Source organism: Aplysia californica, unplaced genomic scaffold, assembly GCF_000002075.1.
Source record: "Aplysia californica isolate F4 #8 unplaced genomic scaffold, AplCal3.0 scaffold00548, whole genome shotgun sequence".
NCBI classification, from domain to species: Eukaryota; Metazoa; Mollusca; class Gastropoda; order Aplysiida; family Aplysiidae; genus Aplysia; species Aplysia californica.
Genome location: NW_004797818.1, coordinates 165812 through 192363, shown reverse-complemented (window position 1 = coordinate 192363; position 26552 = coordinate 165812). Strand labels below are relative to the sequence as shown.

Sequence of the window (26552 nt, the reverse complement as noted above, 5' to 3'; positions counted from 1 at the left end):
TTAAGTCTTTCAATCATTAATGGTAAAAAGGCTAAGGATATAGGCCTACATGTAGTTGTTTGGGAAAGAATATTACGGTACTACTTTAAAGGCATGAGAGGACGATGGATCAAACGTATTGAGATAATATGGTCATCATGAATGTGAAAGATTTAGGCCTAGACACCAGGCAAAACGCGAGGAGGAAAAAAGTTGGGTCCCAGCAGAGCTGTGACAGAGTTCATACAGTAGCCCTGTGCTCCTGGTGGTGTGTCTGAAGGAGGTAGACCTACATGGAAGGACACCAGTTGTAAAATGCACTGTTGTACAACTTTTTTTAATGTAATCTTTTTGACTTTGGGGGACACCAAGGGACCAAGAGGACTAAAGAAGTTAACAAAACCTGTCAAAGAACACATTGACCAAAATCAAATACATCTAAATGTAAAGAAGATGAAACACAAACACCCCGCTCCCCAAGCACGTAATGAAACTAAACTATTATAGGCTACTGTACCTTGGGCATATCAAACGGCGTGATAACTTGAGAAACATAATATTCTGGAAGAAAAGGTTGGAGTTGAAGGTAAGAGAGGAAGGGGGAGACCCAAAGAGGTTATAAACAGAACTAGTAGTCTTTGTTGTGACGTCACGAGAGTTAAACTTGAAGGGCGCGCCGCCATTCCGGAGATGAATTTAAGGCAAGTCGGTGCACAGCAACACTTTTCAATCACAGATTAATGATACTCTGCGAAGTAATTTGACGTTGATTTCTTTTTCATATGATTTGCCTATCTGTAAAATGTACACATAGGGATTTTTGTGATTGCTTACCTTTAAATGAGCCAGATAATCTGCAAATAATACAAATGGAGCCTTTTACGGGGTGGGACCATATAGATGAGTAAAATTCAGAAAAAAAGGTGAGATGGACTTGAAGATCATGACTTATTGAAATAAAACCCCCCCATAATTTTATTGAAATTTTTTGCTGGGCATTGCTCAAACCGTATGTCAAGATTTAGCACCGCTGATCACAGCAAGGCGCTCGTATCGGTCCTCTGGAATCAGGAATGTGACTGAGAAGCTGAGGAGTTTCAGCTGCAACTGTAGCACATCTTCAAACCTGGTTGAACCAAAAAACAAAAAAAACCCACTGTCGATGTTGTTGAGATGAGAGAATACAAAGTAGCCAACCAGGGGTAACTACCGGCCAATAAGATGGGCGTAATGTTCTGTCTCATTTGCGGAACCGATGCCAAATAGCATGCGCAACATCAGCAGCAAGGGTTTCATGGAAGATGGGGTGTTGTGTAGCCAAACACCATTGCCAATCAGCCCCAATTTGAGAAAATATTGTGAACATTTAAGATAAACCGGATATTTTTCTAGGTCTTACATTTTAAAATATTATCAGTATATTATAATTATTTGAGCCCGATACTAAGCAACCCTCTTTGGGTGTGCGCAGGATCCATACAAAGAGTGATTTACAGTATCCCAGCCTACAATTAATTGCTCATTTTGAGACAATAACGAATTAATATATTAAACAATTAACCCAGTTTTAACTCCCTTCATACTCTGTGAAGACCTAGGCTTTGCATCAGTTGAAGGAGAGTGTACACAACATAACATAAAAGCAATTCATCTTGTAATTATGAAATTGTCCCTTTTCTTAACAAATGCAATTAATCACTTTATCTCCCTCCACCCTTCCTCCATCCCCACACTTGAAAAACAAACAGTGCCTCAGATTATATCTCTCTGTTCATTTGAAGCTCACATATAAGTGCATGACAATCGGTCTGCAGATGCGCGGTATTGTGTATGCGTGTATGTTATATGATTAAACAACAACAGCAAACAAAAATGAAAACTTAAAATAAAACTGAACTGAGCTTTAAACTCTATGAAGACTAAGGCGTTGCGAGGGACGCACGGCGTGACAGGGCTGCTTCTAATCCTCTAAAAAAATGGCGAAAAAGCGAGCTGAGTGGGCCCGCGTAGCCATCACTCTGCAGCCATAGCGTGTTTATGTAGGTGACGTCACAGCTGCAACCCCTAGTACTATTATAACCTCTTTGGGGGAGACCTAACAAAAAAGGGAAAAGGACATATTATAGAAACCTAGGCCCAGTTTAAATTGAAACCAAAACAACACAGGTGGTCAGGAGATAGATCTATAGTTCTAGTGTTTATGACAAAAAGATCAGAGAAGCAAAGTCCAATTACTGCATATATATGTGTTATAGAAAGTTGAGAGCATTTTAATAGTAATCAGCCCTATCTTATTTCTGTGAAATGTGAAACCGAACTCGCAAGCCTCGAAAAACTTTCCCGTCGACATAACAGACAGCTAGGCGTACGGAGCTGTACACACTATCCAAGGGAGGTGACTGTCACAAGCAGGAAAAGAAGGATGAATTAGAGGGTGTAAACACTGGTTGCACAAAACTGCACAGTCTACGTGTTGCTTCAGAATGTGTGCATGACTACACATCTTTTAGATTACGGCCATGGAAGAACCCGTGCTCCATGTTATTGTTGTTGGTTTTCACCATAAGAAGGGATGCCAGGTAATTCATGTCACGGGGAAGTTAAAATCAAGAGTGTAATTATGTCTATGAATATCCGCATTCTGCTCGACTCTGACGTCGACTGCTTGGTCCAATGATTCTCAATGAATTTCTAATATAAAATGTTATTAATGAAATAATTGGCAAAGTAGTGGGGAACTGGAAAAGTTTATGTAAGTCTGCAAGAAATTTTTGTGTGTTCTCTCTGTGCTTGTACTTAAACTTGATGTCACCCTTTAAATCAGTTCAGATCTGATCAATATTTCCATAGTCTATAATAATAATATAGATCTAGATCTATAGTATGAAAATGGCTATTCTCACCCGCCCGGAAGTTCTCGCAAGATCAACTCCTCCCCTCTTCTCTCTCTCTCTGTCTCTTTCTGAATACTGTCTATCGGTGTGGACAATCAAATTGACCAAAACAAAGTCAAAGTCAAAGTTTAAAAATGATGTTAAAACACAAAAGTAAATAAATTTGGTTGTCTACAAAGATGCTACGGCTATTAAACTTTTCGAATCGAGCCGAATTACGCGGGTCGCCATACACACACTGCCCACAGACAAAATTGTACGCTTTTAGTAGGCTACAGTTGTAATGGAACGTTTGTTCACGGCACAGAATTCTAAAATTTTTCTGTTATCACAGTGTAGAATTCTGTGGTCTAGGGTGAACGCAAAATTTGGTGAACACGCACCGGGTGAGAATAGCCACAAGACTCGCCTGCACTATTCTCACTCCGGGTGAGAATAGAGGTGGCCCTATAGTATAGTCTATAGTATAGGCCTATGTTTTTTTAAGTAGGATGGAAAAAAAAGTAAAAAGGAAGTGGTTATTCTCAGGTGAGAATAGATAGCCTATGGCCCTATGGCTTGCTGTTCTCACCCCCCTCAGGTTTTTTTGTTTTAGTAGAGGTTTTACGGCTCTTGCAACTGCATAGATCTAGGTCATTGAGCGCCAGGGGATGGATGTCAACAGAGAAATCCTTACAGGACAGGGAATCAGATTAACTCTGCTCACCTCTCTAGCTTCAACAGCACAAAGTCTGCTTCGACTATCAAGGCACCCCGGAAATAGCGGGTCTCAAGAGTGTGACAAGCATACAAAAGAAGTAGAGGAAAATGACGATAATAAGGATTAGGAAAGAAAAAGCAGCAGTTACCTGTTGCAGTTCAGGCACAGTATAAGCATGACATTGATGAATCAGCCCATTTACAAAATTACAATTCTACTGTGCTTAAGAACTCGAGATGTTAATATCCCCCCTTTGGGAATGGCCTAAAGACACTAGCTCCACCCCGGGGGGGCTAAGAACAAGTTTTAAACTCATTCGCTACGCCGAGCCGTGGGGGGCGGCGCGGCTAAACTGCCGTCAGTACGCTAAGCCGCCTCCAGCGGCTCGAGAACCGATGTTCAATTTTAGCTTAGATTCTATAATTCCTATCCACATATATCCATGTTAAAATAAAGGTTATTATAATATAATGTTGACTTTCGGGTCAAGCATTTCCACTGAAAATCGGAAGTATAGATTCAATTTTGAAACGCGATTTCGCAGTTTATTCGACTTTCTTTTATCGCGATGCCAAAATTATAGCCCGGACACCAGTCTTAGTAATTTTACACAACAAAATCTATAATTATTTTGCCCGCTAAAGAAATGTAGAGGACTCTTTTTTTATAATATTGATACGATTGGACTCCTATTGCCACTGCACTGTTATATTATTGAGAAATCAATATTTTTTTTGTGCTAGGGGGGCTAGACCGAGATCTAGATTTAGATCCAGATCTAAATTGTCAAAATATTTTTTTCTCCCCAAAATTACAACTTTTTGATGAAATTACACAAAAAGTGCTGCTCAAGTTATAGGTGTATTCCAAATGCAATTCTGAATAATTTCATATTAGATACGAGTGGGTTTTTTTCTGTTTGTGATCGTTTTTCAAGATTATAATTATTATTTTAAAAAATATTTTTTTCAATATCAAATGTTATGATCCAAATGTACAAATATTATGGAATGTTATATAGCTGCAAACTTTTCAATATTTTCCAGTTCTATATTCATTTATGGTTATTTTGATGTATCATTTGACTAGGTGCAAATATATTTTTTGAGCTTCACCAAAGATGATTAATTTTCTATTTTCAAATTTTATCCGCATCCAATCAAAATTGTGTTGCATAATCGCCTCTTACAGGAACCAAAGTTAAAAAATACATAAATAAACATTACAGATGTATTCTACAAACCATACTGAAAATATTGGTGGATAATACGTTGATATTTTATAAATTTGTGGCCCTAAAGACCTTTTAACTTCCCACTAGTCATCATCTCATTCGCCCTCCCGAAAAAAATTCGCCCACAAGCCGAAAATAATTCGTAGCGAATAAGTTAACTCTTTAACCATGCAATTTAAAATCACGTTTCTGCGCAATTTCTTTTGTGTTAGGGGAAATGCGACCTGACATCTACGTTTTTAAAACTGCTTGTTTCGTATTAAACTGATCAAAAAAGCTTTATCTAGATCATGTAGAATTCATTTATCTTGGACTTACTGGTCAAACTAAAGGCTTGTAAGCTCGTACTTTTTTATGTTCGGCCCGTACCATAATACAATGATAACTTCGCATCGGACTGTGGTACCGTCCTGCCATGATTACAAACCTGGACTACAGGATGCTTCCACCGTCCAGACATGGTTAAAGAGTTAATGTCCCCCCCTCTGGGAATGGCCTGAAGACACTTCAGTCAGTGGCACTGCCCCGCGGGGGTTCCCCTCAGGTGTGTGCTAACATACAGTATGCCTACAGTCTGTAGCACAGACACACACACAACAGCACAGAGAATTACTTTAAAAAGTTGTAGAGATAAGTTTCTGATTTGGTTTATGTATTGAGCTGGGTGAAGGCCATTTCTCACCAAGAACAACAAACAACAGTGGAAAAAAAACACACAAAAAGAAACCCAACGGATGTAGAACTAGATATTAGATCTCTAGGTTAGAAATCTAGATCTATGGTATATATATATATGCAAAGACGAAATGTCAAGAGCAGAACGCAGCTGATACCTACTGGTCCTCACAATTATCGGATCTCTAGATCTAGATCTAGCCTACTTTTAAGAACATTAAGGCTCGCCCCATGCTCACACCGGGATGGGGGTGAGAATAGTGGGTCATTAGCTATTCTCACCGGGGGTGATCAGGGAGGGAGGGGGGGGGGGGAAGGCCTTAGGATGAGCCCAACTGAACATAACCGAAGCACCAACAAATAGTAGCTGCATGATAATTTTAGAGGAACCAATTTGAGTTTCCATTCTTTCCTGATGACATTTGACTTTTGACTGAAAATACTTGATAATTGATAGAGATTGCATGAAAACAGAATTCATTCAACCGGAAAGTTTGAATAGTTTTCAGAAATTGTACATTAATTCTTGGGGTTTAGGGGTAGTAGGGCTACTTTTATCTGCTGATATGTAACTATACTGGAGATGACTTAATAAAAACTGAAAATGCTTAAAATCTGAAAATTTTAGCTATATGAACGCAAACAAAATCACCAATTTTTTCCCATTTGTCTTTGTAAGGAGACTACAGATTAGCTGAAATGCCCCTATTTCTAAACTGAAAAGAATTTCGATTGATTTTCATGTAATACTTTACTAGCAACTCCTCAGGTAATGCAAATCATCTTATGTGCTATCTATAAGATACAAAACAGAAGAAAGAGACGTAAGAATGCACATATATATGTGTCGATTGTGGAACAGAGAGAGACATTGTCAGTGTACTGTTTGCTTACTTTTACTCTATTACACACATATATATTAATAAGGCTGTAGCAAATGTATGTCTGCCACATAGCCGTCAATGGGTCATGGCCGAGACATGCTGATAACAGGCCTAGTCAACGCGAGTAAAGAGCCGAGGTCTCGCCGGCTCATTTACAGAGCGACGATAAGAACAGACGAAAGACTGGTGTGTCTTCCTACACAAAATAATGACCCCCCCCCCCTAAAAAAAGCACCCTTTTACATGGTTTTACACATAGTATAGATGTTTTATCTCCCCAATTTCCTTCCAACAACAATAAAGTTTTTAAACTTTTGTTACACTTACCCGATCTGTTTTGCTCCTCTTTGAGGTAAAGTTGCGAGTTTCAAAAATCAAGTTTTTCAACTTTTTCTTGATGAAAACGTCTTTAATACTCCATTCCCTCAAACCACCCTAAAAATAAAAAGGAAGTTGCTTCCTGGAAACGTTTTTGTCAGGTTTTTTTTATTATTTGCAAAATTGCACTAGGCCTCTAGATTTGGCTCTACAGGGGGTGGTCCATTTCTTCCCACGGCCCACTTCTCCTCACTCTCCTTAGTTCTAGTATTACTTTAGTTTTCACCCTTTAGAACTTATATTTTTTGTTTTAGACAACACAAGGATGTCTACTAATCGTAATCCAGATCGACGCCTTGCCGGCCCATGAAGTATCGAAATAAAAAGTAAGGGGACAGAACTCACAATTCACAAGGCCTTGTTGTGGGCGAACGAGCGAGCAAGATAATTACTTCACCTACCCTCGGCCCTTTTCTCACGTGATGTACCAAGCGCTGACTCGGCTTGTTATCAGCACGTCTCTGTCATGGTCTATTATAGTCTCTGCTTGAAGCTAGTTAATACAGAACTTGAGCATATGTGCTTGTCATGTGATATGTTTCATGACATCACTCACCCTGGGTCTTCTCACTTGTCTAGCACAGAGCACAGTACAGAGCTGTAGGCCTACAGTGTGCTGATCAATTGTGTGTCTATTCTGTGCTACTGTTTGGCAGATTGAAAAAACTGATGGTAATGTCGAAGAGAAAGCACAGTATGTACACTCTACAGCTCAAATTTCTGTTACTGAAAGAGATAGATGTGGAAAAAAATGTCCAAAAGGAAAATTTGGTGCAAGCGTGGCATTCAGTCATGGCTGGGAGAGAAATATTTGAAATGAAAAAGAGCAGTGAGTTTTGCAAACCTCCTCCTGGAAGATGAAGAAAAGTAGCCATGAAGGAGCAGTCTCTCCAAACTGAATACAAGCAATCTCCACTGTATTTTATTACACTTTTAAGAAAAGCTTGAAAATCTGTGCTTTCTAGGAAACAAAATACTTTGTGAACCAATGGAGACTAGTGACCAGTAGCCCAAACTCAAACTGATTAAGAAATTATGCTGTACTGTACCTGTTCTACCAGTTTTGATATAAAGCGAACCCAATAGATTTAATTATTTTATTTGTAGTTGCCTGACACTTTCAGGTGCTCATCACTTCCAAACTATTCCAGGTCGAGTTTTCTTACCCGCCATTGATCGAGGGAAACACTGTGGAGAGCCATGAAATTCCAGAAGAATGGAAGCATATTCCTTCCCTTGCTCTTCCTGATGGGGCTCATAATTTTGTCAAAGGTAATTTTTTAACAAATTATATATTTATATATTATATTATACGTTATGGAAGTGTGTATTTTGAATATTTTAACTCTTTGTGGAGAAATATGATTGAATTCTTTCGTAGTCTAATGTGAAATGATGTATTTTAATTATATTTTTTTCCATAATAATAATAATATACAGTCATTCTCAAGAGGTCAGCTTGAAATTATTGCAACTCCCCAAATGTTGGCGCCTTAATTTTTTTTCTTTTTTAAGGGTGTTTTATTCTTCTTTTAAGTTAAGAAGATTCTAAGTTCCAGATGCTGAGTTCAAACAGCAGTCCATTATATGTACGAGGTGATGCAAATGTCCTCACATTTTAACCTCTCAACTTGATGGAAGCATTTATCTTTGGAAATAACTATACTGGAATGTTTTGTTGTTGCTTTTGTTTCTTTTAAAAAATTTAATTTGAGTCCCACTAGAGTCTCTAATTAGTTAAGTATTCATCACCAGTTAGCCAGTAAAAGACATGCCCTTTATGTTGCCACAGAAATAAATATAATAAACACATCATTTTTAAAAAGTGGTCTGTTAGATGTGAAATGTTGTAACTTGTAGATGCTCATGAAATTTTCTTTTTAAAAGAGTCGAGTATGGTTATTTTAAGTTACACTCACTCCCCACTTGGTTCTGGTTCTCTTTGCCAGACACGGTGTACTTTGTCCTGCCTGGTCGAAAAGATAACCTGCACACCGTGTATGGAGTATCGTGCTACAGACAAATGGATGCAAAGGTGAGGTGCCATAAAACTCAGGCTGTCTTTGGGTTTTGGGGTGAGATATTATTTGTCCTACCTGCATTCTGTCCTTCAGCGGGTATTTGGTATTGATTCTGAGCTGCCTTCGCTTTCCCTGGCTCACACTGGTTTGTTTGAATTTTTTTGTTGGTAATACCAAAATTTACTTTGTGAATAGGTTACTTATACTGGGCTCTGAGCATTTTAGAGTTAAAATACTGTCTTAGGTTTTGCTCTGTGGAAGACAAGGAAGAGACAGGGATGAGAAAGAAATGTGGAGAAAAAGAATATCAAATTATGATATGTTTTTCCTGTCAGTTCACCAAAAATCAAGGATTACAGAATATGTGTATTTCAACAATGTTACCGTAGGGTGTTTTTTTTGCAAATCAAGATAGAATATATGGAATTGAAACACATTTTTTTTGGGCTGATTAAAAATTTTTTAAGAATAAAAACATTCAGATTCATGTTGATTTCTTTATTATCATATTACCTTGTCTTTCCTATTTCCTTTTTTTTCCCAGAATTTGATAAACAAAACTGCAGATGTTACAAGAAGTACAGTACAGAAAAGTGTTTGTGTGTTGAGTCGACTGGTGAGTTGAAAAGTATAATCGAACTTCTACTTTCTCTGGCCCATGAAAGAGGAATGGTTCTTAGTCTTGGATAATTCTTATAACTATTTTCTTTTAAAAAAAGGAAGTGGTTTGAGGGGCTCTTGTTAGAGAGCAAGTGTTTTAGCTTTAAGTTAAATGTACTGGTGCCTGGTTGTCCATGCATATGACTGTCCCCGTATTTTATGCAAGAACAATTCTGAAATTATGCAAACTGAGCCCAAAAATGTGAAATTATGCGATTCTGTCATTTTTAACAAAGAATGATAAAGGGAAATAATAAGAAATTATGCAAAAAATGATTGAATTTTGCTAAATTATTCGAGGTGCATGAAATCATGGAGACAGATATGATATGGTCTTTCACAGACAGCCAGTGCAGTTTTTAAAAAGATGGGCTGTACGATCCCTATTGCTTTTCTTGTAGATGGGACAAGCTGCATTTTAAAAAACAATTTGGAGATGAAGTGATAAAATCTTTGGTGTCTGCCAGCAAGAAGAGAATTGCAATAGTCTGTTTTAGATAGTTAGATAGAATAAACGATGTTGCAGTCTTTCTGGTTCTTCTTGTGACAAATAATTTCTGACCTCACCAGGTTATTCTTATTTGAAAGTAGCCTACATGGTCATACATTACCAACTGACTAAGGGTTTCCTTTTTATGTTACTTTTTTTTTCTTTATGCTTACTTCTATGTCAAGTTATGTACCTTTTTATTGACCCGTTTGTGCCTAGTAAATTAGGTCAATTAAAAAGTTTTTAAAGAAAAGTTTTGTGTCTCTGTGTCTTCATGGGTGGTTGGCGGGTGCTCTGGTGTGGTTTGCTTCTTCTTTTCTATTCAAACATCTATCGTCCTTATCTCCCCTCCTTCTTTTTTATGTTTATTACTCTCTTGTAACACCTCTAATCTTCTGGTGCTCATATGACCTTATGCAGTTGTGAGCGCTGTATAACCTCTACTAAAACAAAACAAATCTGTGTCTTCCCAGCCTCTGTTTGGTCTGATAAAGGCAAAGCTGGAGCTGATCACGCACGCCTACTTTGACGAGCGGGACTTTAGCCAAGTCTCATTGCTGGAGCAGACTTTCAACAACTTGAATTCTTCTCTGACCCAGAGTTTACTTGAAGGCAGTCAAGTCTTTCTTGGTATGCGCTGCTGTAGTCGGGTGATTTATGTACTGTCGGTTCTTTATGCTTTGTGTGATATCTTTCTTTTTTCCAGTTGTGAGTTGTTTGTTTTAAGTATATTTCTTGAGATAAATACTGTCTTATCAGAGGAAAGCTCGAATGATATTGTCAAATGTGGGGCGTGCTGACAAAATGAGTTACGTCTCTCAATCCGTGAATGGAGATATCACTAAAAAATAAACACGAGTCGAATTTGTAGATTTTTCAACTGATGCCATTTTCTTCAAGTTTGACATGTCTTTCATCATTTCATACTTATAAATTGTACAACTCTGCCTATAAATTTGACATTATATCAATGTCCATTGGGCTAAAATCCGAGAAAAACTCATTTTGTCAGATGCCTCACTAATAGTTACTGGTACAGTATATTTTACTTCATGAACTCTTATATTGGCTCTTTGTGTTTGTCTCTTGATGTTAAGCTTTGCTTCTTTAGTTGTAGGAAAATAATATTTTTGAGAGTAAGCAGAATCTCTTGAACAAACATTAACAGTCTTCATAGTTCCTGTTGCAATGAAACAAATGTTTCTGCTGGAGCTGTAGCATATGAATTTGGGACATTGAGCTGTTTAAGCATGTTTTTTTATTCTCTAACTGAGAAATGTATTTTTATGGTGACTTACGATTCAGTCTGATTGGAAAAGGTGTAGAACTTATTTGTAAGAATAATTATTTGCTGTAATATATTTGATGCTGTAAGCTATGTTATTTATCTGTCAGTTATGTCAAAGACTAAATGTTACAGGTTCCAGTGGCTAGAAAACACATGCCTACAACTAAAGGAGGGCTATTTTCTAACTTTATTTCTTATGCCTGCAATTGTACAGTAAATCTTCCTGCAAGGATTGATGGATATATAAAAATGTTCTCTTTTCTTTTCTTTGTTTTCAAATTATGTAAATTTTAAAGTCAAAGTTCAAACGTTCCCAGCAAGTCTATCTTTTTAATATCTTCAGGTTTGTCTGTCCGGGAACTGGTGACTCAATACAAGCACAAGATTATCGTCGTTTTCAAGCTGCTCATGTTGGAGAGACGGGTTGGTGACTTTGTGTATCTGTTTGTGTGTACATTGAACTACAGTTGGACTTGCTCTAATGGCCACCTGTTTGTGTGTACATTGAACTACAGTTGGACTTGCTCTAATGGCCACCTGTTTGTGTGTACATTGAACTACAGTTGGACTTGCTCTAATGGCCACCTGTTCATGAAAATCACTTGTACAAATGGTCACTTTCCCACTCCCCCCCCCCCCCCCTTGTGTTTTTTTCAATATTATGATGAGAAACTGTCCAAGAATTACGCCTTTTTAAGAAAATTACTTTACTCCTCGATGAGGGGTGATCGTCTGGGACAATTTCGACCATATTTTTGTTCTTTTGCAATCATACTCAACACATTACTTGCTTTGGGGCTCATATGACCTTATGCAGTTGCAAGCGCCGTAAAACCCTCTACTATAAAAAAACCCCAAAAAACATTACTTGATGAACGTGTGTTGAACCATGATTTATCACATGCGCAATTTTTTTTGCCAGAGTAACATGTTAAAGTTTGGCATGATAAACTGCGTTCTTAAAAGAGGGTAAAATGTTAAATTGTTGCTGATGTACTCTATGCCAGTTTAGTTGAACAAAGAGAGCACCAGCTTTGATAACAGCTGACAGTGACAATGTGCTCTTTGTATTTTGTGACAGTTGTTATCTGAGTTCTAACCATTGCTATTCTTTGGCTTTTCATTTGTCAGATTGTGCCGCAAGATATTGAAGTAGCCTGTTGATGATCATGTTTTCTTTTTTTCTTTTTATCAAATCTGAATTGTAGCTAGGATCTAGCTTGCATCAGCCATGAAGAAAATGTTTTCACAAAATCAAGTTTCTTAGGAAATATTGACTGCTTAGTGTATGATTTCGCCATACCCCATTTTGAAAAATGACTTATGATGGAGTCTTTCAGGGGGCTCTCGTGGCCTAGGGGTTAAGGTGTTCGCCTCTCATTCAAAGGTTGCGGGTTGGAATCCGGGTAGTGACGGAAAAATTTTCCTCTGTTAAATTGTTTCCTTTCACCTTCTTTCTTCTCTCTTGCAATATTCTTTCATCTGCTTTTGTCTCCACTCTCTTCCCCCACTCCCTCACCTCCTTTGCCCCCTCCACTGGGCTCCTGACTCTTTCTTCAGCCTTTCTACTGCTACTCCTTGGCTCCTTCTTACTGCTGTCTTTCAGCCACGCCCCTGATCTTCTGGTAGGAACGATTTACACCTAGCCTTCTTTGACAAGGGCAAAAAATCTCGGAGGTCCCATGTGTTGCAAGTTGCGCACGTTAAAGATCCCTTGGTGGTCCAAAATCGATAAGAGTAGGCTTCGGCCGCTACCCAGGCAATAGTCAAAATTTCCTACCAATTGAAAATGTTTGGTGTGTTCCACACGCTCAGATGACCTTATGCAGGTTGAGCGCCGTAAAACACTTACCAAAAAACAGAAGAAAAAAAAGGAGTCTTTCACTGAGCAGTCTATATGTAGATGTTATAGAAGCTGAGAAGTGAGTATCCTTTGACATAAGAAAGAAGTACGAGTATGAGGCTTTTTTGTGTGACTTTTCTGTTTGTGACCTTGACCTTTGCATGTGTGTCTTTGCCAGGTTCTGGTGTTTGGTTCGCCAGTGGAGTCGTTGTGTCACTCGTTGCTCAGTGTCCTGTCCCTTTTCCCAGGTAAGGTGATGCTGACGAAAGGTCATTTTACTTTTGAGATACCGTTCAGGTTGACTAATTTGTGTGTTTCTCAATCCCCATCTCAAAGCATTTTGAATTGGAAATTCTGAATGAACCAAGAGTTGTTTAGGTTTTTGTCTCATTTTATAGAATTGGTTTCTATCTTGTTGGAGGATGATGTTGTCCTTGCTGAAGGATAGTGTTTCTGCCTTATTTTGCCCAAATAGCATTACCTTGTCGATTTTGTGCAGGGATATTGAACAGTTTATATTTTGTACATCATCACGTTATTATGGAGTACTTTTTATAGATTTTTTTCTTCTTTTTCTTTTGGTTTGAATTTTGTCATTTATTAGCTCTTTGGGATGAAATTGAAGTATTATTTCTGACTAGAGGCAAGTGCTTATTTAAAACAGACTCTAGATTGGAAAATCACGAAGACATATTAAAATGAGAAATGCAAGGTCTAGTTACTTGCCTTATGAATTATGCTGAAACGTCTTAAGAATTATTGATAGACCTATAGATTTGAATTTGGTCGTTTTATGAAATGTTTCAGGCATGTTGGAGAGTGGCCTGCGTCAGGCGTGCAATCAGTGGAGCCAGAAGAAACTGTCACCGACCTTGGGCACGGCAAGCTTGGACCCAAACCAGGATGAGAGCGAGCACTTCATGGAGATCCGCTACCACAGCAGCAGTCCAGACTCCCCTCTGGCCGAGGTCATGGGTCACATGCATAACTCAGCGCTAAATCTGGGGGCCAGCGGGGATTCCGAGTACTCCTCTCTGGACATCGGTCAGCAGGACAGCCCCACAACAGCAGCCGGTAACAGAGCTATGAGTGAAGCCCCGGAATCTCCGTCCATCCCCAGGGATGCTTTTGACTTTGCTGGTTCTCAGTCTGGTGCTGGCGGTCACACCACATATCAGGGTGAGGCTGGTGGAAAGACGGTGCGAGGAGAGGAAGAAAAGTTAAGAGATGGCCCTGAGCTGTCTCAGACAAGTGGTCGAAGAGATTCAACGTCAGCAGGCAAATCTAGGTCTCGGAGCTGTAGCTCAAACGACTCGGAGAAGCTGAGTGTTCACGCATTTCACCGCAGTAAAAAGGAAGAGTCTGTCGACGAAGAAACCAAACCTGTGGACAGCAGTGAAAGTCCTTTAGCTCATGTGGAGAATATTACTCACATTGAAGCAGTGCAAGAGAAGGTTAGTAGTCAACTAGAGTACATGAGCTTGACCAATAAGGATGACAATGGGAATGCATTGCCGGGAGATAGCCACAGTAAAAGTGGCCATTTGTCTCTGGCTGATACAAAGCACAGACCTAAAGGTGATGAGATCATTGAGGAACTTGACTCTCCAGAGAGCATCAGTAAGATCGACCGAGAGGACTGTTTCTCATGGGAACAGGATCGCTTACAGCTCAGCATCGATCATGAGTTCTCGCCAGCAGGGGGATCAAAGCCTGGGAGTCGGGGTAGCTCCGCCTCAAGGGACAAGGAGAAAAGTAACAGCGGAGACTCTCCCGGTGAGAGTGAGAGTGGTCGGGAGTCTGTGTCATCGGACAGCACAACCACTTCCTCGCCCACCCATAGCGAGAAAAATTCCCGATCTTTGCGGACCAAAACGTCTGATCAAGAGTCCCCATCGTCGAAACAGAAGAAGACGAAAGTCTTAAAGAGCAAGTTGTCTGCTGCGTTGCACAAAGTCAGCAGTAAGTCGAAACTGAAGGAAGAGAAAAGTGAAGACAAGCCGAAAAATCTGGATGGAGATATCGTGTTACCTCAAGATAACAGTGGATACCCTCTGGCAATATTTACAAAGGTATGGGAATCTGCAACATTTCATCATCTCTTTTTATGTTTGGTTATACTTCTGTTATTTTCTTCCTTTCTTTGTTGTACCAATCGTCATCATAATTGCTCCAGAAAGAACACTGCTCAAGGCAACTTTCTCTTGTTACTGGAAATCTGTGTTAAACAGATGATTTGAAACAAATGTTCTCATAGCGTTCTGTACCACAAACTCAGAATGTTCTTTTTGTTATTTTGTGCACCTGGGTATGTTGAGGTGAGGGCTGCATTATAGCGCACCTAGGTATGTTCAGGGGAAGGCTGCGTTATTTAATTACTTAAGGAGTTATTGTGAATTGGAAGTGGGAGATACAGCTGATGCAATAGAGCTGCTGTTACGAGTAAGCTGAACACAAGTGAAAAACTGAATTTAATGTTTGCGAATATATCTGTTTCGTTACCGTAGGCAAGTCTCTTAATGATTAAATAATATGTTGTTGCAAGATACATCTGTTTTAAGGGGAAGTATAAATCTCACAGTCTGATGCTTCTTAAGTGTTTACAATACTTCATGCTGCACTTGTGAACTTCTTTGTCATTTGCTGGCCTTCATACTTCCCCCTTTGTTTTAATTCTGTGTTGTGGTGTGTGTGAGTGTGTTGTAATTGTCTACTGGGTGGTTGGTGGATGCTCTTCTTGTTGTCAATTTTTTTCTATCATCATTGTATGTTTGTCACTGAACTTGAATGTAATTGTAAGGAGTTAATTTTTGTGCTGATGTTGAATCTTTGTCTGTTGATGTTCTGCTACATTCTCCCAAAACTTCCATCATGTATCAATAAGTTTATCTCGTCTCATGTCATCCCATCCGGTCTCATCTCATCTCGTCTCATCTCATCTCATCCTGTCCCATCTCATCTCATCTCAACATGCAGCCTTGTATACACTTGTAAAAAATTTGATTGAAAGATTTTTATATCGTTTTAGAACAGAAGTATCTTTATTACTTTAGGACATTTCAGTATTACTTTATCTGCTTGCATATGAAGTTAACTTCAAAGGAACAGTGTATTTGAGAAATGCAATCTAACAGTTGATGCTGGACAGTCTTCTCCAGGTGTCCACACAAACAACACAGTCACATAATGTGGTGCAACAGCCCTTCAATTTACCCCCCGGGGAGGTGCCACTGACTGAAATGTCTTTAGGCCATTCTCAAAGGGCAGACGGACATTTCTCGTTCATGCACAGTAGAATTGTAAATGGGCTGATTCATCAATGTCACACTCATAACTGTGCCTGATCTACAACAGGGAACTGCTGCTTTGTCTTTCCTAATCCTTACTGCTGTCATTTCTCCTCTATTTCTTTTGTATGTTTGTCTCACTCTTGTGAACCACTATTTTCGGGGTGCCTTGATAGTCGAAGCAGACCTTGTCGTGTTGAAGCTGGAGAGGTGAGCAGAGTGAGTCTGATTCCCTGTAAGGACTTTTCTGTTGACATCCACCCCTTGGCGCTCATATGACCTTATGCAGTTGTGAGTGCCGTAAAACCTCTACTAAAACTAAAGCCCTTCAAATTGCCTGCTTCTTCTATCCTCAAACATGTGGTTATACGATACTTTTCTCTTTTTCCTTCTGTTTTGTCATTCTGGAGTTGTATGGACTTTGTCCAACACCATCGAATTGTCTTGATGTAAAACTGGCACCCCATAGAATTTTTCCAGAAGATTTTTATTTTGAGGTATTTGAGAAGGTTTTTCTTACGAGATAAAATTTCTATTCTCATTTCTTTTCGGCTATGAAGTCTGTGTATTGTCCATACTCTTTGCCTGAAATATAGGGGGTCGTATCACACCTGCTTAGTGGGTGGTTGGGGGGGGGGGTGCTCTGGTGTGGTTTGCTCCTTCTTTCCTATCAAACATCCACCGTCCCTATCTCTTTTCCTTTTTGTCTTGTGTTTGTTACTCTCTTGTAACACCTCTGTTGTGGGTGGTTGGCGGGTGCTATGGTGTGGTTTGCTTCCTCTTTCCTATCGAACATCTGTAGTCCTTATCTCCCCTTCTTCTTTTTTATGTTTGTTACTCTCTTGTAACACCTCTAATCTTCTGGCACTCATATGACCTTATGCAGTTGCGAGTGCCGTAAAACCTCTACTAAAACTAAAAACTAAACACCTCTGTTGCAAGTGCTGTAAAACGCTTACTAAAACAAACACCTGCTTAAGTGTAACTTTATTTTTGCCTTTTATCTCCCACCAGGGGTCAGTGTGTTACCCGTACCTGAGTCTGCAGTACCATGACATTCTGACCGACGTGAACATCCGCAGCTTTGTGATTGGTGCCACAAATGTGTTGTTCAAACAGAGAAGGCAGCTTATTGATGCTGTCATTGAGGTAAACCCAATAGTAATGATAGTCGTGATGTTAATTATTATTAGAATGGGATGATATTCATTTAGATAATGAGAACAGTAATATTATGAGCAATGAAATTGATAATAGTATATGTGATAATGATGGTAGTAATGATGATGATAATGACAAATATTCATTTAGATTATAATGAGAACAGTAATGTCAAGAGCAATGAAGCTAATAATAGTATCATGTGTGATAATGATGGTAGTAACGATGATGATGATAACAATAACAGTAATAATGAAAGTCATGGTAGTAATGATAGTATGTGTAATAACAATATTGTATGCAAGAATAATAATGATGATGATAATAGAACTTTATAAAAAAAGTAATGCCTGCTGTGGGGTCCCCCACAGGTGGATGATGGGAAGGTGGAAATTCGTGACCGGGAACTCCAGCGCCAGCTCAGTCTGACTACAGCAGACTTGAGGTTTGCAGAATATCTGGTGAAAACTGTCACCGAGGACCGGCCGGGCACCTATGATGGCACAGGTGAGATAGGTGCTCTTGGTACACGAGTGTGTATTGTTTGTCTTGTTTAACTGACTGAAATCATCCATTTTGGGTGGATGGTTGATTGGTGATCTGGTGTGGTTTGCTTTTTCTGTCCTATCAAACAGCTGTTGTCCGTATCTCCTCCTTTTCTTTGTATGTTACTCTCTGGTAACACCTCTAATCTTCGGCACTTATATGACTTAATCGTGTTGCTAGTGGTGTGAAACTGTTACTGAAACTCAAACTTGAATCCATTTTGTTTAGTATAAAAAACACTTTAAAAGACCCAGTTTTTATTTGGATTGACTTTTCCCCGCTAGAATGCTGTGCATTGACCTTGATTGGGTGTGTTATTTCTTGTGTTTGTTGGGGTTGGAGAGGAGACTCCAGTGGTTCAGTAGTCAGTGAATGGGTTGGAGAGGAGACTCCAGTGGTTCAGTAGTCAGTGAATACAGGTTCAGGTTCACAGAAAGTGTCTGGAGATGATATTGTGGTGGCTTTTCGGTAGGTTATCTCTTGAGAGTGTCTGTGAGAAAGAAAGAAAGAAAAAATTATATATATATATATATATATTCACCTTGACTCCACACAGGCGTGGTCTTCAGCCATGTTGTTGTTAACCTGATTGTACTTCATCAAGTGTTGTTTGGAATTGTTCTCTTTTGATACAGTCAAATCTGCTCTAACTGCCACCCATAGAAGACAGTCACCTGTACAAACTGCCATTTCCCATTCCCCCACCCCCTTTTTTTTACATTGTTGTGACACTGTGTGAGATTGCTGCCTGTCTAACCCTATCTGTGCGCCCTAGGGTCATTTTGTACCCCCGGGGTTGTATTCTTCACATTTTAGAATACTTCTAGTGTGACGATCTCTTTGAAACTTCCAATATTTCTCAAAAAATCATTTTGACAGACTGCTAGGCAAAGCGTACGGGTTGGATTTTCGAGTAAATTTCCTCTTTGGAAAGTGGTGGCACAGAGTTCCCCACGTCGTATGGATACGATAGTAAAACACGACGCACGGACAGGGTTACGACAGCCACTTTTCCCCCCAATAATAGATACCCATCTTAAACAATTTTGACTGTACATGTGTGTACCATTGTAAACTAGTATTTAATGAGGAGAGTATACTTTGAATGCATGTTTACTCTGTAAAGGAAATTTCAAATTTCAAGAAGGATAAGTAATTGTAATCAGTGGGGTTTTTTTTCCTTTTTCTTTGAGTTAAGACTATTTTGGTTGGTGCGTGGATACGGCCTAGCAATTAGACTGCTGTCTTATGCTATGGTGCCACTTTTCTAGTTCAGTGACTATGACTATATATAAGTGATTGTATGTATTGTAAGCTTATTTTTCATTAATGCTCTCTAATACCCCCCGGGGCGATGCCACTGACTGAAGTGTCTTTAGGCCATTCCCAAAGGGAGGACATTTCTCGTTCTAATGCACAGTAGAATTGTAAATGGGCTGATTGAACAATGTCATGCTCATAACTGTGCCTGAACTACAACAGGGAACTGCTGCTTTTTCTTTCCTAATCGTTACCATCGTCATTTTCCTCTACTTCTTTTGTATGTTTGTCTCACTCTTGTCACCCGCTATTTCCGGGGTGCCTTGTTAGTCGAAGCAGATTGTGTGCTGTTGAAGCTAGAGAGGTGAGCAGAATAAGTCTGATTCCCTGTAAGGATTTCTCTGTTGACATCCACCCCTTGGCGCTCATATGACCTTATGCAATTGCGAGCGCCGTAAAACTGCTACTAAAACTAATTAATGTTCTCTAATGTATGTGAATATTGTTAAGGTGAAGCTGATCTGTGCAGTTCTATCATTGCGCTTACTTTTGAAATGACACAGTAGCTTTTTTGAAATTATTTCTATTCTTGATCTTGGATGTGAAAAATGTGTTTACAATTTCAGTGGGTAGTTGACGGGTGCCCTGGTGTGGTCTGCTTCTTCTTTTCTATCAAACATCTATCGTCTTTATCTCTCCTCGTTCTTTTTTGTGTTTATTACTCTCTTGTAACACCTCTAATTTTCGGCACTTATATGACCTTATTGTGTTGCAAGTGCCGTAAAACTTTTTACTAAAACTAAAGCTGACAATTTCATTGATTTTCCCCTCAGAATGGGAAGGCAGTGATGAGTGGATCCGAGCCCAGTTCCGGCACTATCTCAACTCGCTGTTGTCGTCTGTGTGGACTGACGGTGAGCATTTCTTTAGCAAGTATGACTTGCTCTGAAACAGAAATAACGCCACTACTGTAGCATACTTTGTGTTTGTGTTCAGGCAAAGGTCTTGAAAAGGGAAGTAGTTTTGGAAAAGTGGTTAGAATAATATGATGTGTCCTTCCACTCTTGCAATACTTAAGTGGGTTGTTGTAGATTGGGAGCCTCTGTTAAAAGGGTCTTGAATTGATTCGATCAAGCAATTAAACATTTTATTTTAGATATAGAAGAAAATCTGGAAGGACCAGTGTGCACTTCACACATTTTTATGTCATTTTGGCATTTCAAAGTTGCCTGCCAAAGCTGGCTGTGTGAGCAGAATTTTAAATAAATTACATTGAAAAATTGGGATAAAAATCCTGTTATTATCAGTAAAGGAGCGTCCTTAGGAATGCCCGGAAGGATAGGGAGAGTTTGTTTTAGAAAGGGAAATGGGCCATATACAAAAGATCAGCTGCACACTTGACTGAAGGATGCAATTGTGATGGCACTTGAGAACAGTGAGGAGGAGGAGGAGGAGGAGGGGGAGGGGGAAGGGGAAGGGGAGGAGGGGGAAGGGGAGGAGGAGGAGGGGGAGGGGGAAGGGGAGGAGGGGGAAGGGGAGGAGGGGGAGGGGGAAGGGGAGGAGGAGGAGGAGGACGCCACATTTGTGGATTGCTGCAGTGTCATGGCTGAGACATTTATGAATAGTTTTTATTGAATGTGAGGACAGTGGGTTTTTTTGTTTGAGAATTTGATGAGTTTTGCCTCTTGTTTTGCCTCTTGTTTTGCCTCAGTGTAACTTTTTGTTCAATTGGGGTTGATTAGTGTAGGTGCTTGGGGATTTACATGGTTGCTTGGGGGTTTATTATCTTATTTTGTTTGAAAACTTCATTTGTGGCTTCATGGTTTCATATATATATGTATAATGGTATGCAAATTTCTCCCCCAGATTCCAAAATGTTGGAAGACTTTGGCTCAAGTTTTATCTCCGCCTGGAAGACAACTCACAACTTTCACACCTGGTTTGAGTCTGACCACCCGGCCATTAAAGTTTTCCCCCCAGGGTAGGACTGCACACAAACTCAGTCTCTTTGCTTATTGTGAGACCAAATTTGTCTCTTAGCTAGCTCTGAGACAAGTATCCAAGGAATACAAAACTCAATCTTTTTGTTTATTGTGAGGCTGATACTTATTGTCTGTACTAGTCCTGAGATGAGTATCTCAGTAAAATTTTGAAATCTTGCTGGGCCACGAACCTCTGTCTTATCAATGATAGTACATAACAAGATGGGCCACTTCTCTCTTTGAGCCAATTAAAAAAGTGTCCTCAAAATTTGGTGGCGCCCTCTTCACAAAAGCGCACTCTTTGCGAACAGAGTTACCCTACTTGAGTTTTAAAAAATCAAAGTGAAACTAGCAAGTTTTGGGATAAATTTCGGAAGAACGCTTTTTTAAAATGGTTACGCTGACAAAAAACCTCTTCCGGAGGAAAAGGTGATGGTTTTCTTAGTTTAATTTGACTTTAGAATGAAAGGCGAGAGGTCATTAAAATATTTAAAAAACTAAAACTCCGCACTGAACGTACCCGAACTGCTGATGAACAGCAGTCGATCTGCGCACGCAAGGAGGTGCTATTCCTATTCTTCTTCTGGAAAAACGAAAGAGAGCTTCAAAACAGACTGCAGCGCCATCTGAAGCAAAGAGCATACTTCCTGCGGACACTTTTTTGGCTGAGTGGCCCATCTTGTTATTCACTATCTTTGGTCTTATTATTTATTGGGAGACACAAAAAGGTCCTTTTTTACAGTAGAATGTTCAAAGTAAAAACAACAAAATCCCCCCCTTTTTTTGTTCTGAGTCAGGTATCTTTCTGAAAAATCTCACTCTTTTTTTGTTCTGAGTCAGGTATCTTTCTGAAAAATCTCACTCTTTTTTTGTTCTGAGTCAGGTATCTTTCTGAAAAATCTCACCTTTTTTTGTTCTGAGTCAGGTATCTTTCTGAAAAATCTCCCCCTTTTTTTGTTCTGAGTCAGGTATCTTTCTGAAAAATCTCCCCCTTTTTTTGTTCTGAGTCAGGTATCTTTCTGAAAAATCTCACTCTTTTTTTGTTCTGAGTCAGGTATCTTTCTGAAAAATCTCACTCTTTTTTTGTTCTGAGTCAGGTATCTTTCTGAAAAATCTCACTCTTTTTTTGTTCTGAGTCAGGTATCTTTCTGAAAAATCTCACTCTTTTTTTGTTCTGAGTCAGGTATCTTTCTGAAAAATCTCACTCTTTTTTTGTTCTGAGTCAGGTATCTTTCTGAAAAATCTCACTCTTTTCTCAATGTAAGACCAATATTTATTTAACAAATTTTCTCTCTCTCTCCTTTTAGCCGAAATTGAAGGCTGTGCAAAGAAAGAAAAACTAATGAAAATACGGATCAAAGACAACTGAAATAGTGTGTTCATTAAAAGCTATTCTCAAAATGAAAAAATATGAGTGTAAAAACAGGGTTATATTTGTGTTTTTTCTTGGTTTATAATGTTGTCGAATTTCTGAGTTACTCTAAATGAAAGGATGATGTGTATTTTTATTTTTTTAATTATTTTTTTTTCCAGACATCCATTCCAAGGCAACCTTAACATGACAGATGTTCGGATGAGGTTCAATCAGTAAGTAGATTGTGATGACTTTTCCTATAATTTTGTTCAGTGTTGTGTCTTGGATAATTAGACAAGAGAACATGCCATTTTCGGATATTGCTTCCTCAAAGAGTGGAAACCTTGGGCCATGATTGTATATTGTTTATTCAACTAAAATTTGATTGCTTATTTAATTTGTGTAATAAGACATATTTTCATTACGTGGAACTGAAAACTGGAGAGTTAAAATCGTAAATCTTGGATTTCATTGGGGAAAATTGTTTCAACATATACCTAGACTCACTGATCTTCCGTGAGTTTATTTTTCACAGTTAAATTCATTAGATTTCTTTTTAAAGTTGTTTAACATCCTTGTTGTTGGTTAGCCACCTGGCTGTGAGCTTGATTTCCTTGGACCTTTTTTGTTTTGATATTATAGCAGATTACCTTTTTCGATTTCTTGTATGACCAAAAGTGTTGTTGTTGATGCCTCAAAGTCTACCCTTAGACCTAGGAATAAGCTTTTTAAAATTTGTTGTAGGCTTCTGTACAGTTTCTTGTAATTCAAAAACTGGAGTATGACCTTGTGGACTTTTGTACTCCTCTTTCAGTACCCTTAAAAAATGTTAAGTGTATGTAACTTCATGGCCATTGTTATTTTACACCTGTTCCCTACAAAATTCAGAGTGTAACTTTGTATCTCCTGTTTTCTATTTTATATCTGTTCTCTACAAAATTCAGAGTGTAACTTTGTATCTCCTGTTTTCTATTTTATATCTCTTCCCTACAAAATTCAGAGTGTAACTTTGTATCTCCTGTTTTCTATTTTATATCTGTTCCCTACAAAATTCAGAGTGTAACTTTGTATCTCCTGTTTTCTATTTTATATCTGTTCCCTACAAAATTCAGAGTGTAACTTTGTATCTCCTGTTTTCTATTTTATATCTCTTCCCTACAAAATTCAGAGTGTAACTTTGTATCTCCTGTTTTCTATTTTATATCTGTTCCCTACAAAATTCAGAGTGTAACTTTGTATCTCCTGTTTTCTATTTTATATCTGTTCCCTACAAAATTCAGTGTAACTTTGTATCTCCTGTTACTTTATTTCATATACCAGTACCCTCCAAAATTCAGAGCGGGGACGGAAGATAAACGCTGCTGTTGTGCAAACAGGGAAATACGTGGTTCAAACGGGCAAAGTTGTTGGTATGTATTTTTTGTTTTGTTTATTTTTTAAAATGTTGATAGTGCGTATATATATTGTTTGTTGTCTGTTTTTTAAAAAGTTGAATGGCCTAGCGGACTCAGAATAGATCATGTCAAATGTGCAGCAGTTGATCCTGCAGGATGAAGATGAAATTTTTAAAATTTAAGAATAGGAAAAATTCAGTTTTACATTTTGAAATTCAATGTGTAAGTTTAGTTCATCACCTACCTTGGCTGGCTTGTGTTTTGTCTTTTGCCAGCGGTCCAAAGAGACTTGTTGGTACTGGTTTCTTTGTTTTAGCCTTTCTTTTTATATTTCAATTAGATTGTTACAATTAGATAGTTTGTGAGTGGTTGGCAGGTGCTCTGGTGTGGTTTGCTCCTTTTCTTTCCTATTTAACATCTATCGTTTGTTACTTGTTTGTAGGGGGCTCTCGTGGTGGAGAGGTTACAGTGTTTGCCTCTCATTCAATACGTCCCGGGTTCGAAACCTGACACGGACGGACAATTTTCTTCTCTAAAATTTTCTCCTGTCATCTCCTTTCCTGTTCCCTAACCATGTTTTCTCGTCTGCTTTCGACTCCACTTTCTCTCCCCCCCCAACCCTCTCTTTGCCCCTTCCTCTGGGTTCCTGACTCTTATCTGCAGCTTTTCTCTTGCTACTACTTGGCTCCTTCTTACTGCTTTCTTTCCCAATCTTAGGGTAGGTAAGATCTTAACACCTTTCCTTCTTGGACAAGGGAGATAAATCTTGGAGGTCCTGTGTGCAAGTTGCATACGTTATAGATTTCTTGGTGGTCCAAAATCAATAAGAGTAGGCTTCGGATGCTACCTGAGCAAAATTCAAAAGTAATTCCTACTAAACTAGAAAATGTTTAATGTGTCCCGCAGGCTCTAATGACCTTATGCAGTTGCAAGTACCGTAAAACACTAGCCAAAACAAAACAAAAAACTACCCTCTTTCATAACCTCTAATCTTCAACATTTGTATGACCTTATTGTGTTTGAAAGTGTTGTAAAACTCTTACTATAAACAAGACATGATTTTGGTCCATTAAATTTTGTTATCACCTGTGTCGTGTACCGTGGTGGTGTGTCCTCAGGCGGAGCGCTGACCTCGGCAAAATCTGCCGTGTCTGGCTGGTTCAGCAGCTGGAGAAGCTCGGAGAAGACGGAGACGTCTCCTAAACCAGACGGTCAAGACGATGAGTCTCCTACTGAGACACCGGTCGGTCGGGATGACCAGCTGTCGGAAGGTCAAGGTCATGAGACGTCTGTTGAACCAGCCAGCCTTAGCGATGAGGCATGCGCCGCAGGTCAAGAGACAGGGGCGGCCGCACAGGATTTGAAGGTCATCGAGGGCGCGGATGGGGACTCGAACAAGGGGGCAAACTGATGGACTGTCCTTGGTTTGATGTCAGCAGGGTCACCCGAGTGTCACAAGTGTGTGTATTTGTGTAAGTGTGTGTGTATTTGTGTAAGTGTGTGAGTGTATGTGTGTGTGAGTGTATGTGTGTAAGTGTGTGAGTGTATGTGTGTGTGTGAGTGTATGTGTCTGTATGTGTGTGTGTGTGTGTAAATGTGTGTGTGTTTGTGTGTGTGTAAGTGTGTGTGTGTGTGTGTAAATGTGTTTGTGTGTGTATGTGCGTATCTGTGTGTGCGTGTGTGTGTGTGTATCTGTGTGTGAGTGTATATGTGTGTGTGTTTGTGTGTGTGTAAATGTGTCTGTGTGTATGTGTGTATCTGTGTGTGCGTGTGTGTGTGTGTGTGTGTATTTTGGGGGGGGGGGGGAGCGAGTGATATTACTCTCCTAGAGATTTGGATTATTGTGTTCTTGGAATGTGCAGGTGTGTTTCTGAAATGGGAACTACTGTGTTTGTGAGTTGTTAAACCTGCTGCTGGGTTGTTAAGAGTGTGTTGTTGAGCGCGTTTCTGAAGTACGTGTTTTTCAGAGACGTGGGCTTTTGAAATTTGAAATGTGCATTTTTGAATTGTTGATTTGTGCACAAGTGTGTTGTTGAATGCATATATGTGTGTGTTAGTTAAGTGTGTATATTTGTAAGTTTATTGCTCCGGGTATGTTTATTGCTGAAAGAGAAAGATATACTCTATTTATTTCAGGCCTAGGTGTGATTATTTTCATTTGTATGAGATAGTCACCTTCTCTGAAATGAATATAGTTTTGAGTTATTGGTTATAAAAGAACTGATAAAACTGTCACAGTCACGGCTTTGTCACAAAGTAGTTTTGCAAGAATGTATACTGCTTTCTTCTTTGCTGAAGCATTTTCACTGGAGATCTCTCTCTCTCTCTCTCTTCTGGCGCTGTGGCGTCATAAACGATCAGCGGTGCCGACAGCACGCAGGAACTCAACACTTGCCCCGGGGGTCCTTAAAAAGTGCTGAATTCACTGGAGATGAGAAAGTCCAGAGGTATAACTGAAAACATATCTTTCTTCAGCTGATCAAGAAGTACTTGTGGTATTTATGTAAAAGGGCTGATGCTGT

At 39.2% G+C, this 26552-nt stretch overlaps 1 protein-coding gene across 1 annotated transcript; it reads left to right on the top strand.

Annotated features, from left to right (window-relative positions):
* The first annotated feature begins 2109 nt into the window (after positions 1–2109).
* LOC101855131 (late secretory pathway protein AVL9 homolog) lies at positions 2110–25558 on the top strand. The gene is made up of 15 exons (XM_005106641.3): positions 2110–2558; positions 7896–8016; positions 8694–8779; positions 9310–9381; positions 10389–10545; positions 11547–11626; positions 13225–13294; positions 13854–15118; positions 17348–17482; positions 17866–18001; positions 20134–20214; positions 21167–21281; positions 22816–22869; positions 23957–24045; positions 25149–25558. Exons 1-15 carry the CDS (start codon positions 2499–2501, stop codon positions 25439–25441), a joined length of 2814 nt encoding a protein of 937 aa, XP_005106698.1. The 5' UTR covers positions 2110–2498; the 3' UTR covers positions 25442–25558.
* The last annotated feature ends 994 nt before the right edge of the window (positions 25559–26552 follow it).